Below are 14590 nucleotides of genomic sequence, written 5' to 3' on the forward strand. Positions count from 1 at the left end.
GGTTGTCTCCAGACATAAACTGAAAGAAGTCCAATCCTGACAAGAAAAGAGAAAAACGTTAATATAGTCAAAGATTTTTTTTTTTAAATGTATGTAGATTTATTCATATAAAGGCTTCAAAACAGGTTACACACGAAATCATTTTTATCAGAGACAATTTATGGAATTATCTGCACACAGAATTTTCCCTAGTTGGGCTATGATTATTAAAAGTGGAACAAAAAGGTTTATTTTTATGCTTGCTTTCCTAGAATTCTTCCATCAACCCTATCAGACCCCCCCCCCTTTCACATTTGGTGCTTATATAGCCAGTTACCAATCTAGAAGTAATATGTTGCTCAAAATGAAGTTCAATTTGATTTACATGGTATACAAAAAGAGGGCTAGATGTATGGAAGGATAATGTGTGTTAAAGGCAAAAATTCATAAGAATAAAGCCCCCTACTTAAAAAAAAAAAAAAAAAAAAAAAAAAAAAACCAGCACCTAATAGTGCGCCCAGGATATTTGCCTGAAATATCACTCCTACCTAGCTGGTCATACGGCATAGGCGTCATATGGAAGGGATGCCGGTAGTCCTGGATGAGAGGGGTGTTCATATATGTTGAATCCACGGCTGGCAAACTAGGAGTTCGAGATATAGGAGAAGCCTGGTGTGGTAGAGTCAACATACTAAAAGAGGAAAAAAATAAATGGAAAGAGTCATCAATAACAAAGTAAAAGAATGCTGTCCATTTAATGTTAAGGTTTTGTGCATTACTCATTACCTTTGTTTACCTTTATTCCAGATTTCACCAGCAGATGGCAATGCAGGTAAAAGGTGGATACACCAATGTTACTACAAAGGGCACTTAGAAACAGATGAGAGATACTGCAAAGGTCATCATCTGCATGTGCTCTTCCTTAAAACTGTCATTGTTGGATCCTATACCTTACATTTGCATACAGCATTCTCCCCCTGGATTTTATTGCCACCCACCTCTAGGAAGACCAGTGTAAAAGCACTGTAACTGCACTTTCAGAATGATTGCTGGAATTTGTGTATAATATAAGGTGCTGTCATTTAAAGGCTGCTGCAGCAACATGTGGCTCCAGAAACCAAAGATTTGTACTTTGTATCTTTTTGTTATTCTTTATCTGTTCTACTCATGATCTTCTGCAAGCAAAACTGGCAGGCTGCCCTCTCTGCACTGAAAGCTCATTTTTGCCACCTACATGAAGCCTGGGCACATCCATAATTCTAGGGAAGGGGAAGAGAGCGGATGTTCAGATCAGTAATCATTTGCTGTATACATTGTACTGTGATTCCACGCTTTATGAATATTGGGACATAATGCAGGGGCACTGGATGGATGAAACAGGACATACAAATAAGATTGCATTAAAATGTTGGAAGCAAAAAAAATAGGGTAAAGCTAGAAAGATGACATTTATAGGGGTTACTGGATACCTATGGCACAAACTTATGGGGACCTCAACTGAAGAAAATCTAAATGCTACACCTTCTTTAGCAAGACAACTTTCATTCAGTTGTTAAATACTTTAAAAGGGAAGTAAAAAATTTTAGCATTAGCTAGTGGATTTACAGGAAAGATTTCTATCCTAATTTGGAAGTCAAGACGACCAACTAGGATTCAACAATCTCCAAAAATCAGGGACCCATTTGAAGATTTACTTGCAGGGACTGCAATTGGCATTGCATGGTTGTCTTACATTTTTTGCCATAACCAGAAACTTTTAGGCAAATTCCAATTCAGTTTATTATAATAAATTCTTGCATAAACTTACCTCTTGTTATTGAGAGGTGAAGCCGGGGTTATTGATGGACAACTCCTTTTAGCACAGGGTTCTTCCTCTTCCTCATCTGAAGAGCTGTCCACGGTTAGGTCAATCACCTCTACTTTCTTATTTTTGTTGGATGGTTGTGAAGATACCTGATGCTCCACTGTACTGCTGATGCACCCATCTGAAATATTACATATTGATAAAACGGTCATTGCCAAACACAGAAAAACACAAAGTTTAAACTTTACAAAAGTGCTAAACTGCAATTGAATGCCATGCAAACACCTAAACAGACAGAAGAGCTTTTTCCTACTCAAGAATTTGCATTCTTTTCCACTTAGTCTGTAGGTTCAACCAGCCCGGAAGAAGACCCTGCATTTTCTGTTGCAAATGAGGACATAGAGCGCTGACACTACACACTACTGAACAGACAAGCAGGAGACTGATGTTGCCACTACTCTATCCTTGTAACAATATTTTTATACAGTAAACCCGATTACCTTCTATTGGTGCACATCATTTATTCACTGCATCATTCTGTACAGGGTTTTGCAAGAGGCCGACATAAAGTCAAATTACTGTATTTACACTAGTAACAAAAAAATACATTTAGCTATACTTCAAGTAGAAAAGACCCAAATCGATGCAGCTATGTATTGAAGTTCAGCTTTAATTATACAGAGAAAGAAGCATATACACCAAACAAAGAACACAGCAAATGATGGAGGATGTGAAATAAATGCCGAATAACAAATCCAGAGGGACATAAATTATTAAAGAAGCCAAACAAGAGAAGAGACTAATGCATGGCAGAGAAGTGAAAATAAGATGACCTGAAAAGTCCTTCAATCTTAAGCAAAGCTAGGATATGTACAGAAAAGCAGGAGAGTACAGAAAATAAAAAGGTCCCTTCAATACAAGATCCAATTGACGGATACTCCTATTAAAAGAAGTCTACTGGCTTCTATGGTCAGCGGATGTGGATATTTCCAAGAAATTTTTAGTCTTGGACCGGGGAAGGAATAAAGCCCCTGTTATTTACTGCTACCCAAGATTTTATTTTCATGTATTGTTAAGTGGACAGCGGTTCCAGACAACCGTTTAATGAGCCGTTACAGAGAGTCAGGGAGGAAATTCAACTGGGTTTTTCTATTGCTTGCCATTATCAAAAGAAAAACAATTTGAATGGAAATGTACTTTGATATCCCTACCCCATTTATGACTAAATAGGAGTGATAGCACCAGAAGCCAATCACTAACAGAATGAATGCTGGAGGCTCCACCATGCTCATGCAACATGTCACTCCTGGGGAGTTTACCCCATGTGCTGTCTTCATTCAAAATAGCTCACCCCCTCAACCGACCAAAAGAAAAGACCAAATGAACCCTGTTTTTTGCAAATAAAAAACAGTCAGTCATTTAGATTCTAAAAAACCAAGACCCTGAGACAAATCAAATTCTGTGACGCAAACATAGGGCTTAATTGTGCTCAACCAAACAACTTCCAAGAAGAGTGAAACATATTAGACTGAACATGAATACAAACTACCTTTATATGACTGCTCTGACCACTGAAAATCCAAGCAGAGAACATCAGTCACAAAACTTACATCACGTATATGGCATTATTATAAACAGATCCAACCTAAACATGAGCCACCTAAAATAAGGGCTGGGTAAAATAATGGTTTATTTTTTGCAGGCACTATATATCTATGCATTACAAATATTTACGGTTGTGGGATACATTTGAAGCATTAAAAACATGCTAAAGTTTAGTAATATACTATGACAATGGCGCAGTGGAGGAGGAAGGCAGTCTGCCAAAAATCACAAAAACAGTGTAAATGGTACTTACTGTCCACTCCATTACATGAGTTTGTTACTTCCTGCACATCTTTCTTTGATCGCATAGGTGACCAAGAGCCATCCTCTTTGAACTGGATCTCATCACAGTCTGTGCAGCACTTCAAAATCTCCATAAAGAGGCTGGAAATTTAACAACATATTTTGGTCATTAAATTATTTATATTGGTAATAGGCATGCATCAAACACTCCATTATGCAAAGACTGCTTCACACTACATAAATCTTAACGACTTGGGGTCCATTCAAAAATACAATATGGTGCAATTCTATCATTTTAATGGGTCGCAAACAATACTCTGAGCACGGAAAAGATGTTGTGTTTCAAAGGTAAGAAGTCATTATACAATGATTTCTATATAGCTATTGTTTTCATTCAGAAAGTAAATAAAAAAAATATATAGAAAGAAAACAGCTAAGGGCTGCAGAAATTCAGCATCCCCTTAGATATGTATTACCAGATGTTCCTCCTTAGCCATGAGGTAATGATTGGGGTATACTTTACCTCACACAACTCAATGAAAGTTGCATGTAATGGATATTGTAACATATGTATTTACATAACACAGTTATAACTATTATATGTTTATTATCCATGTTTATTATCCATTGTATTTTTCCCCATTTTCTTCCTCAACAAATGGACTTTAAGCATGTGCTGCATAAAAAGACAAATGTAATTATACCATGTAATTTAAAACTCCAAAAGTAGGAAGCCATTAGCACTAGGATATGACTACTAGTTCTGCTGATTAATAGCAAACAAGAGAACTTTTGAATTTCATATCTCTGTTTCTGTAAAAGGGCTGACAACCTCCTTGGCGGTTCATTTCTGTCCAGATTTATATGTCTAAAATGGTACATTATCTTTCATGGAAATTTATTTTACATTGTAGGCCTGTAATTCTTGGGAATAACTCACCAAAGAAAGTCTAATAATTATTAAGTTTAATAAACTTTAAATAAAAAACACAAAAATCTGTTAAAACAAAGGTGCATTCATAAATCAAAAATATTGAAACCTGTAATATAACTGTACAGTAAGGAGAATTAAATGTTCTATAAAATGGAAAGTCCATTATAGAAATCCTACAACTGTGTTTGTAAAATAGGAAGTAACTAAGTAAACCTTAAGACCACTAAAAACTTTAAAAAGGTGAAAATGTAAGTAACAATTCCTGACATTTATACACTCACCCATCTATTATTAAATGCTCATATGGTGCTTTCTTATCACACACAGGACACACCCACGTGGGCTTCTTTTCATTCATCTGGATATACAAGGTAGCATCAAAGCACTGCAGATGAGAGCAGGTAAGTGATCGGCAAGGGATGGTCAGACGCATCTTTCCCAGCTAGAAGAGGGGGCAGGAAACATGGAAATTAGATAATTTAGCAGCTCAATCGAGATTTCTGCTTTTACTATGAAAAACAGGAACAAATGGGCTGTGCAAAAAACATAATCATATCAGTTTAGATATATACAAACACAGTTATTATTAGCAAAATAAAAGAACTTAAGCAAGTGCTTTATAAAGGAAATGAAACATTAAACAGTAATATATTAGGTATTAGATAATTACCGGACACAGGAGTGAGACCCGTAAACTAGTTGTAGCAATTTCACTATCTGGATCAGCGGTGAGCTTCTCTTTAACTAGGAGAAAAGAGAACACTTCATATAAAATACTGCAAAATAAAAAAATAATAAACCTGAAAAGCTCTACACACATTTCACATGCTAAAACTCCACATGATCATACATGGGCATTGAAATGTATATGATATATACCAGATTTCACAGACATATGATTTGTGTTCTTTTGTATTAGCAAAAGGCATATCCGTTTACAAAGAAAATGAGCTGAGATTCCAGCGGCTGAGTACCAGCAGATGGGATCTCGTTAAAGTGAGAAGGAAGAGATCTTACTGAGTGCTCTGGAATGGTCTGGGTTGCGGATCCCTTTCGCCCGTAGCCTCTGCAATAAGATGGCCGACGACAGCTGCTTGACAAGGTAAACAGCCAGTGAAAAATTCTGTCAAGAGAGAGTTAGAAAAACAGTGAGATCATTAGTTATTATAGAAGCAGATTTCCCTTTACATTTCCTATTAATCTGACAGATATAAGTTCAAATAACTGCTGATCCTGTCGGAAATCAAAGCAGCATCTGTTTTACTGTGAAACTACAGTGTTACCCTAAATCAAAAAATTTGTGTTCTATAGTCCAAACACATGTCATTTTCACTCAATGACTCCTATTTTATACTTTAGTTATTTAGCTGGAAGGAAGGAGTAGCTTTATCTGCATATGTGTGCTGGATTAGTTGCTTAAAATACTGAAACCAGCAGATTACCAACAGCCAAGCAATTAAAATTTTTATGGGGCGAGCAATGGCAGCCTTTGCATTCCTCACGTTTTTAATGCTGAAAGTGTTTTGAATGGATGAGGAGTGTCAAATGAAGGAAGAAGTATGGCATGCGATTGTCTTGCAGGCATGTGCAGAAGTCAAGGTAAAGTGCATGCAAATCATGCCATTCAGAAATGTGTAAAAGTTTCAGATTAGAGAGTTAGAATTTCTATTGCTTGCCCTAGCTACAGAACAATTAACAAAGTTTCACATGATCAGCCCAAAAAGTACCACCCCGACAATGTAGAACACTGACATAATGGAGGATTATGAAACGGTCCTTTGAAATTTTTAATTGTGTTTCCTTTGCTGATTTGCTTAGCGAACTACTTAGCAGTTCCAATGTCTGCATTTGTAATAAAAAAAGCTATTGTGGTTACTGCCTGAATACTCTATGATGTGATTCATGTTGTGGTAAAACGGTCCAACTTACACGTCCAATTTCCGCTGTCCATGACACAACAATGGTGTTGGGAACAGTTGTAGACAGACGAACAAGTGAGGTAATATTGATTGGTCGGCTTGGTCGCTTTGGTTCAACCCCATTTTTGGTTGGTGGAAGATAACCCTGAAAAACAGATTTATTTATTGTGCAATAAATATTGAGGAATTTGCTACAAGACACACTAATATATATATATAGGGAGGGAGGGTACTTACTGGCAAATTACAGGGTTTCCCATTTACTTTTACACACAGGTTTGGTGGGAAATGGTCTTCTTGAGGGCAACTGGTTTCTGAAAGGCAGAACCTGAGAGAAACACACACAATTAAGAATCATCTACAAAAAAACATTTGAAAACACTACACATATAACACAACACAGACGATACAAACAATCCCCCAAAAAAACGGAGATTCTACCTGAGCTGCACTTGAACTGTGAAATCACATTTTGTTCCGGAGATATCCCTGAAAGTATAAAACAATGCAATGACTACAGAGATTCCACAACTCATATTAATGCTACCAAATAAAAACCCTGGCGGTATGTGTTAAAGGTTTTCACCTAAACACCCCCTTCCCCATTAGTGCCTTAGTATATAAAATAGGAGACTTTAGGATACTCCTGTTCTACAAAGATCACATGTTTATAAATATGTATGTGTATGCATGTATGTGTGTAATGTAAAGCCAGTAGCTCAGGACTAAAAATGTGAAATGCTGTATGAGGGTCCATAACGAGCCCCCCTCCCAACATAACATGTCTCAACCCCTTATAGGGATCATAATGTCTCTCAAAGTTATGCATTAACACAAACCTAATAAAACAACAGTGTCACTAAAGTCCAAATAAAACTGCTACCTGTACAGCCACCTTGGGGAGTGCTGCTCTCCTGTATACTGAACTCAGTGGTTTCTCCTGCCAACCCCTATGCTTCCTGTAGTGATGTTGCAGACCAAGACCGAGAAACCACTGAGCAACGCAGAGGACAGAGCAGACCAACAATCCTGCACAGGGTTTCTGCACAGGGATAATTTTTTCAGCAATGTTCTTTATCTTGCAAATAGGGAAAGGCACTTTGATTCTTTTAAGCAAGATATCTGGACTTAACAACAGGGTTAGTTAACCTTGCATCAAACAGGATACAAAAAAGTGTGCAATACTTGCACACTTCCTCCTACACTGATTTGATACAAGTTGACAATCTTTCCCCTCACAGCTTTTTTTTTTTTTTTTGTATCATGTTCAGATCTCTGTGCTTACGTAACAATCCATTTCCCTAAACATGATCACAAAGGCATTGAGGGACAGTGATAGGTTGCATGGGAGGTCCCTGTGCAGACATTGCAATAAGACCAGACCCCTTATGTACTCATTAGCAATGCATTAAACTGCTATGGAATATGTAAATGAAATACACCCACGAAGATCACCAGTATCATTTACAGAATGAATATTTTGTTTGAAAGATACAGAGTGCATTTTCCTGTTGGGTTGATTTTTGTGCAAGAGGAGGAGGAGGGGGACACACAAAGAACAAAATGCTGCCAACAGTTAAGTAAAACATAACTGGCTGCTAACTGTCCAGGATCACCCACTTCAAACTCTTTTTTTTGCCAATGCAACACTCAATTTACTATCAGGCACAGATGTAACTCTAGCCCACATCAAGAAGAGATTTCAATAGGCTGAGCGGAGTTGCCAAGTGAGAGGCGTGAGGTGGGGGATGGTGAGAACACTGGAAGATAGGGGGAGGGGAGGGTAGAGCGAGAGACTTACATGGAGCTGCTGATTTGCTGGACTTGTTGTGGTGTTAATGCAAACGCGAAGCATGTTTCTTGAAATCGCTGGCTGTTATCTGAGGCTGCAGACACAAAGAAGGACAAAAAGAATAAAAAAAACCTGCACCTTAATAATGGCATTTGATTTCTGAATCGGTTATCAAAACGTATAAATCAGCATTCGTAAGAATAAATATCTGCAAACATTTGCACGTACAGAACATTTGTTCTGGATATGTCAGGGAATGGGTTAATTCAAAAGTACAATGCGAAGTGATGCGATATACAGGAAAGGAAAGTAAACTTCCATAAATCTGATTTGAAAACATTTCACATTATTCATACGCACACATTCTTTACATAGCAAAGGATTGCCTAGCACAAGTCCTAGTGAGGTTGGAGCACTCTGGCTTCTTCGTTCCGTTTGGCCCTCTATAAATGGGACCAATCAGGACAGAAAGATTGAGACGTTGAGCGTTCATCTTTAACCTTTACACTTGTGTCACTGAGCTGCAACAAATTTGTATCTTTGGTGTCTTAGGCTGGGTACACATGTGCAGTAATTATGGTTGGAAAGAATCTTTCATGATCCTTTCCAGCGACAAATGACTGCACGATGCATGAACAAGTTCTGTACATACAGCACCTTTCTGCTCTATGGAGCGGGGAAACTATGGAGCAGGGAAACTATGGAGCAGCACCCCGCTGTGCTCTCTCCCCCTTTCACTTCTATTAAGATGGTTCATCTTCCATCGCCTGTGGATTGACCAGGAGGGTCATTTGGACGATGGAGGACGGGCACTGTCCACACACCAGATCCTCGTCCGATATCGTCCCTGAGCCGATTATCAGATGAGAACCATTAGACGTGTATGTAGCCTCAACACTTCATTGACAGACCAGTTTGTGCTGGGTCACTGACAAATCGTAAACCAAGAATATTGTTACAAAGAAACCGCAAAGGTTTGTTCAGACGTGCAGTTAAAAAAAAAAAAAAAAACCTGGGCGTAACTCTCGGGGATGCCAACTATGCACAGCAAAGTGGCCAGGATCGTTCTTAGGGCACAAATCTCTTTTTGCACACATTTGAAAACGTAAAATAAGTTATAGGCATTGAAAAAAAAAAACTGCCCCTACAACCCCCTTTTAGGTTTAAGTCCATGGAGGCAGCAGACCGCGTCCAAAAAACAGCTTGGAAAGGTTGCTGCTGCTGCCGCCGCCTTTCAAATGAGAAATAACAAATGGACCTAATTGGTCCAATGTTACCTGTTTTTTGCAAACAGCTTTGAACAGTAAAACAGCTAAGAAATGTTTGAAAAACCTCAGGTCTGAACAAGCCCTAAAATCGTAGTCCCCAAATTTCTTCAAGCCCCATACAATCAGTTGTTGGGAACCTGGCTTTTCCACCTTGAATGTCTAAACTCCAAACTTTCATGCTGGTTTTCGGTCATAGACTCATTAGGTTGAAAAGTCAGGATTAGGATGACAAAATGTAGATTGCAACTTTACTTCTAAATTGGTACCTCAGATACTAACACACATATTCTTCCTTAGTACAAGTTCAATAAGTAGACAGACCATTTCTGTATCTAAAATATATGAAAGCTTCCATTGTTGTTGTTCTAGAAATGCTACATGACTGGCTGTGACTGATCTTATTACCTTGTACACCTTTATAAGGTTTGGGCTCAAAGTACCACATCCCAATCAATCAAAAATATACAAAGAAAATCAGGGACTTTATAGATCCTAAATAAAATGAAAAATTACTCAATTTAAATTTTTTTTTGTAAACAGCCAAATATAAATATATATTTAGGCAGTCACTTCACCCAAAAACGCAACCAGTATATGTTGGGGTGGGAGGAAACAACCCATTAACTGTACTCATACAACTGATTTTTTTTTTGGTACTTGGACCAAAACACTTTGAAACAACATGCAATTCATAGACTGGCAAATTCAGCTGTCTAAACAATTTATATTTGCAAGATTCAGCGCTCAACATGTTTCACTTTTGCTTCTTCATGAAAGCATAGAGAAAATATTAGAGTAGAAGAAAAGGAAATAAGTCATTGATGTTTCATGCATCGCTGGGGGAAAGAAAAACTACTCAAATCTCCAAAACTTTGTTTCAAATTCTGTGATCCAAATGTAACCCAAGAACATGGAAGGTCTCTCCTAGGCATAAATGCAGCATACAATAACATACAATAAAAGGAAAACCTCTTATGGACCAAAGCATGCCAGACAGGAACGTTAGAGGGATGCAAGAACTACTAATGTACAGACTTCATTCAAATCAGAACATTAGAAATCGTTGAAGCTTTAGCAAGGACAAAAAAGCATTTTTGAAAAGAACAATTGAAACCTCCTTGTTTTCTTTGTGGCTACCTTTAGCAAAAATGGAACACTATAGAGCAGTTATTCTCAAAGGTTTTACCATGAGAGCCCCTAAGGATTATATCAATTTCCAAAGCTCATAGAACATAACATGGTGGTTAATGGTAAGAATGACATATAGCCAAAAGACCATTGGTATCAGTTAAACAGAGCCCAGAGTAACAAACTTCTCAAGGAAACCTCTAGCAACCTCTGGAGGAGCCCCAGAGAAACACAACTATAGAGTATTACCCAACTGACAGCTTTTAAATCTGATAAAAATGAAATTATGGGCAGGATTAACAGCACATTCTATTCCTTCCTTACAATTTACTATGCAACTTTATTTGGTGCTAAAAGAATCCTAAACTGCAAATGGTGGCACCTCCAGGTCCACTCTTCTTCCTTTTACCACATCAATACCCTAAAGTCAGGAGTTGTAAAAAGTACAGCCTCTTGGGTCACATGAGGCCATGACAGCTAGCCCTATGGCAAACATAAGTTTAGGACGTGGTACTACATTGCAGATGGGCACACTTCTAGCTGGCAGCAGATAGCTAGGACCGCCAGGTAAAGTTTGAAAATAACAATGAAATATATGGTCATATGTTAGATTTCGAAGGAATTAAATGGCAATGTAAAGACTATCTATCTAAGCTTTATCTCAAGATTAACTGGTTTTAATAAGTTCCAGAAAACATGGATACATATTGATATTATCCAAATGCCTCTGTACAGGAAGAGAATTGTGTTTAGGCTTTAAAGTGATATCTGCCCATTAGGCACACCAAGTACTATTACCAATGTTCTGGCTTTAAAAATGTTTATAATTGTATTCCAGAGGGCTCGTCTGCAGATAAACACAAGCAGATGTAGGCAGTGTACCATTGAAAATTATATTTATACTGGCTATGTCCTGATATACCATGCAGTTATTAGAAGATGTAGTGCTGGCAGATCCAGGTAAAGGCCAGTCAAATCCAACACACATAGAACAACTCCAAAACACTCAGCACCAAGACTTCAATGGTTTGTAATTTCAAAATGGTTTCAAAGGAAGTTTTAAACACCTGCAGGGTTATCATTTTCGAGAGTGTCAAGTTCTCAAGAAGATTGGAAATAATTCATGCTGCAAACTAACAAGCTAACATTTACTGCCCACTTACAGTGCACAAGAGTTCCTAAATCTAAATGTTCAAGAGAGAAACCTCAAAACAATAAAAACAAAACAAAAAAAAAAAAACATTTCAGATATATGGCAGCCTACAAGTCCTTACATGTAATGGCAGCAATAGTTGTTTCCTCTAGGTTTTTCCATTTGTATTATACCATAACCCTGCAAACATTTACTGACATTTGCAAGCATTTTTTTGATTACATATTATCACAAAAGATGTATAAGGATTTTAAAGCCAAACTAACGCACGTTTCTCTATTGGACGATATTCAGTCATCTTGATTGGCCAGGATAACATCAATTTCCAGGCACGCACAGACTAAGCCCAGAATGCCAGATATTCTGGCAATCAAAGCCGACACTGCGCATGCCCAGCTCAGCTTTTTGCCAGAAACCTGAAGCAATGGGGCAAGTAGCAGGGATTATCGCCTGACCCTTTTTGCAAAACCGACCGTCCTGATTGTAGATTCCTAAAAGTGGAACTTTAGTTGACTTACAGGCTTTCTACTTAGCTAGTGGCAATTAACAAGGGCACTGCATTTCTGGCAAGATTAACGGGCATTTTCCATACTTGTTGAAAATATAAGCCTGAAAACTGAATCTACTGCAGTGAAAGCAAACTGCAATCATATATAATTGTCATTAAGTTACATATTACATATATGGTTTTGTTTTTTACATTTTTAATTTAGACAAGTTTAGATATCTTTGAGTGAACTGAAACTAAGAAGAACACACACATTAAACAGTACACTTGCAAGAGGACATTTATCACTAGAAAAGGAAGGAGGTGGGAAACACCTTCCCTAATCTTCTCTACAGCATAATGCATATAAGATATGAATACTTTAAATATACCGTAGTTTTGTATAGACAAAAATTTCCAAAGGCTCCATGCATTGCATATGGGTGACCAGAATAGTGCAAGAATACATGGTGTGTTACTATTGACATGAATGCTGACAAACTGAAATATCTCGTTTTCGAGTCAGGCATGTGTACACCCTCACATAAAGAGCAGACGATACAATCTATTCATTCCTACCTACTGCTTTATCACAGTTCCTTTTGGTGCCAGGGAATACTGACTGTATATGAAAATGTGTCACACAAATCAGTAAAATGTCACCACATTTAAGATTTCCAAACTGCTGATTGATAGAATTACCGCTTTCACCAAACAACCTGAAACAATCTTCCTTCTGTGGTAGGCTACCTATACAGGTTAGAATAATGTCGTTGTAAAGGATATATTTCACAATCATTTGCAATGAGAAAAGACTGAAAGATGCAGGAACAATCACTGTACATACATACAATGCTGTTCTGCTCTAAAAGTATTTCAGGAGGGCTTGGATTGACATGACAAGTGCACTTGAAGGTCTATTAATGTTTATGTGCAGCAAAAGATTGTATTTCTAAATATCCAGACTCCTTCACAGAAAAAGACAAATTATTTACACAATGTTCAGGGCACAAATGTATTCGTGTAATAGGATTGCTGTATTTCTTCTTCTTTAAAATAGTCTTATAACCACTAAAAAAAAATGAAAGAATAAAATGCAAGCATTGTTAAATAGGAATAATACAGTGTGAAGATCTGTGCACCCTGAACGTCAACCTGTTGTCAATATAGAGATTTTCTCATGTCTACATGTTATTACCAGAGCTGCAATTATATTGGGATCTTAGCGCTCTCCCCCCTACACCCATCTGGTGCAATATTCTACCCAGAAAGTAGGCCATGCCCCTTTGGCACTCAGCCTGGCTCCGGCTGGCAGTGGGAAAGAGGAAGCTGTGCAACAACAAAAACAAAAATATTCTGATTTTAGTTTTAATTTAGGGTTTCACCCAAGTCTGGGAAATATGACCCTGGGGGGTGAAAAATCTGAATCATGTCAGTTTTTTTTTTTTAGTTTTTTTCATTAGACCAAGGCCATTCCTGGTGCATAATTTCCTGCCAGAAATTGTGTCCCTTTTAGCTTTTCAATCTAATTTTGGTGAGCTCACCTCTATGTAATATAAAGGGAAGGTGTTGGCTGTCCACATTAGGTGTGCAGTATACGTAGCCCCTTCAGTGTTCTCCTTAGGCGCACCACTCTTGTTTTTGGGTGGTTACTGATAAGTTGGGTCACAACACAAGGGCTGCCACCTGCCTACATTTTCTTCCCACCTAGCTTAGAAATATTTCTGGGTTAAACACTTCCTTTCCATGAATACAGTACAGCAAGTAAGCATCGTCTATCATGGACAAAATGTGTGTTAATGGAATGGCAGGATTACTCGAAAATAAGTAAATGGGGATGAGAAAACCTGGAAACAAAAAAAAAAACTAAAGTAGCTACAAAATTTAAGGATTGATAAGCTGCAAAAACAATACATGTTTGTATTAAGAAAAGCACTCCTATCTGTGATGAAATGAATATGCCACAAATTACTGGGATGCAAATCTTGGAATGTCTGTAAACTCCAGCCATTAAAAGTTTGGAATGGGCCAGGAGACCCAACATGCTGCTGTAAGCCAAACTGGCAGGATTCTCAATTTCTGGCCCAGGGAAGGGGTTACTGAAATAGGAAACCTCCCCAACAGGGACACAACAGCAAAAAAAACAGAAGGGTAGAAGCAGGCAACAACATCGAGAGGGGGTAAATCTCATCAGCAAAACTACAGGAAAAAAATGGAAGACTGTGACTGCCTGATGGAGGTTCCAAACCTACATTACAATGACCATGCCCGGGAAAAA

At 37.9% G+C, this 14590-nt stretch overlaps 1 protein-coding gene across 1 annotated transcript in view; it reads right to left on the reverse strand.

The window, feature by feature from the left end:
* The window catches only part of PIAS1 (protein inhibitor of activated STAT 1), a 34405-nt gene that overhangs the window by 7185 nt on the left and 12630 nt on the right, over positions 1-14590 (reverse strand). The window contains exons 3-13 of the mRNA XM_072402584.1: positions 8286-8370; positions 6926-6973; positions 6722-6812; positions 6495-6629; positions 5583-5688; positions 5236-5309; positions 4847-5007; positions 3642-3772; positions 1787-1964; positions 528-670; positions 2-36 (exon numbers count right to left, since the gene is read on the reverse strand). Of these exons, the coding sequence (XP_072258685.1) occupies positions 2-36; positions 528-670; positions 1787-1964; positions 3642-3772; positions 4847-5007; positions 5236-5309; positions 5583-5688; positions 6495-6629; positions 6722-6812; positions 6926-6973; positions 8286-8370 (1187 nt within the window). The remainder of the gene's footprint in view (position 1; positions 37-527; positions 671-1786; positions 1965-3641; positions 3773-4846; positions 5008-5235; positions 5310-5582; positions 5689-6494; positions 6630-6721; positions 6813-6925; positions 6974-8285; positions 8371-14590) is intronic.

Source organism: Pyxicephalus adspersus, chromosome 2 (genome assembly GCF_032062135.1).
Source record: "Pyxicephalus adspersus chromosome 2, UCB_Pads_2.0, whole genome shotgun sequence".
Classification (NCBI taxonomy): domain Eukaryota; kingdom Metazoa; phylum Chordata; class Amphibia; order Anura; family Pyxicephalidae; genus Pyxicephalus; species Pyxicephalus adspersus.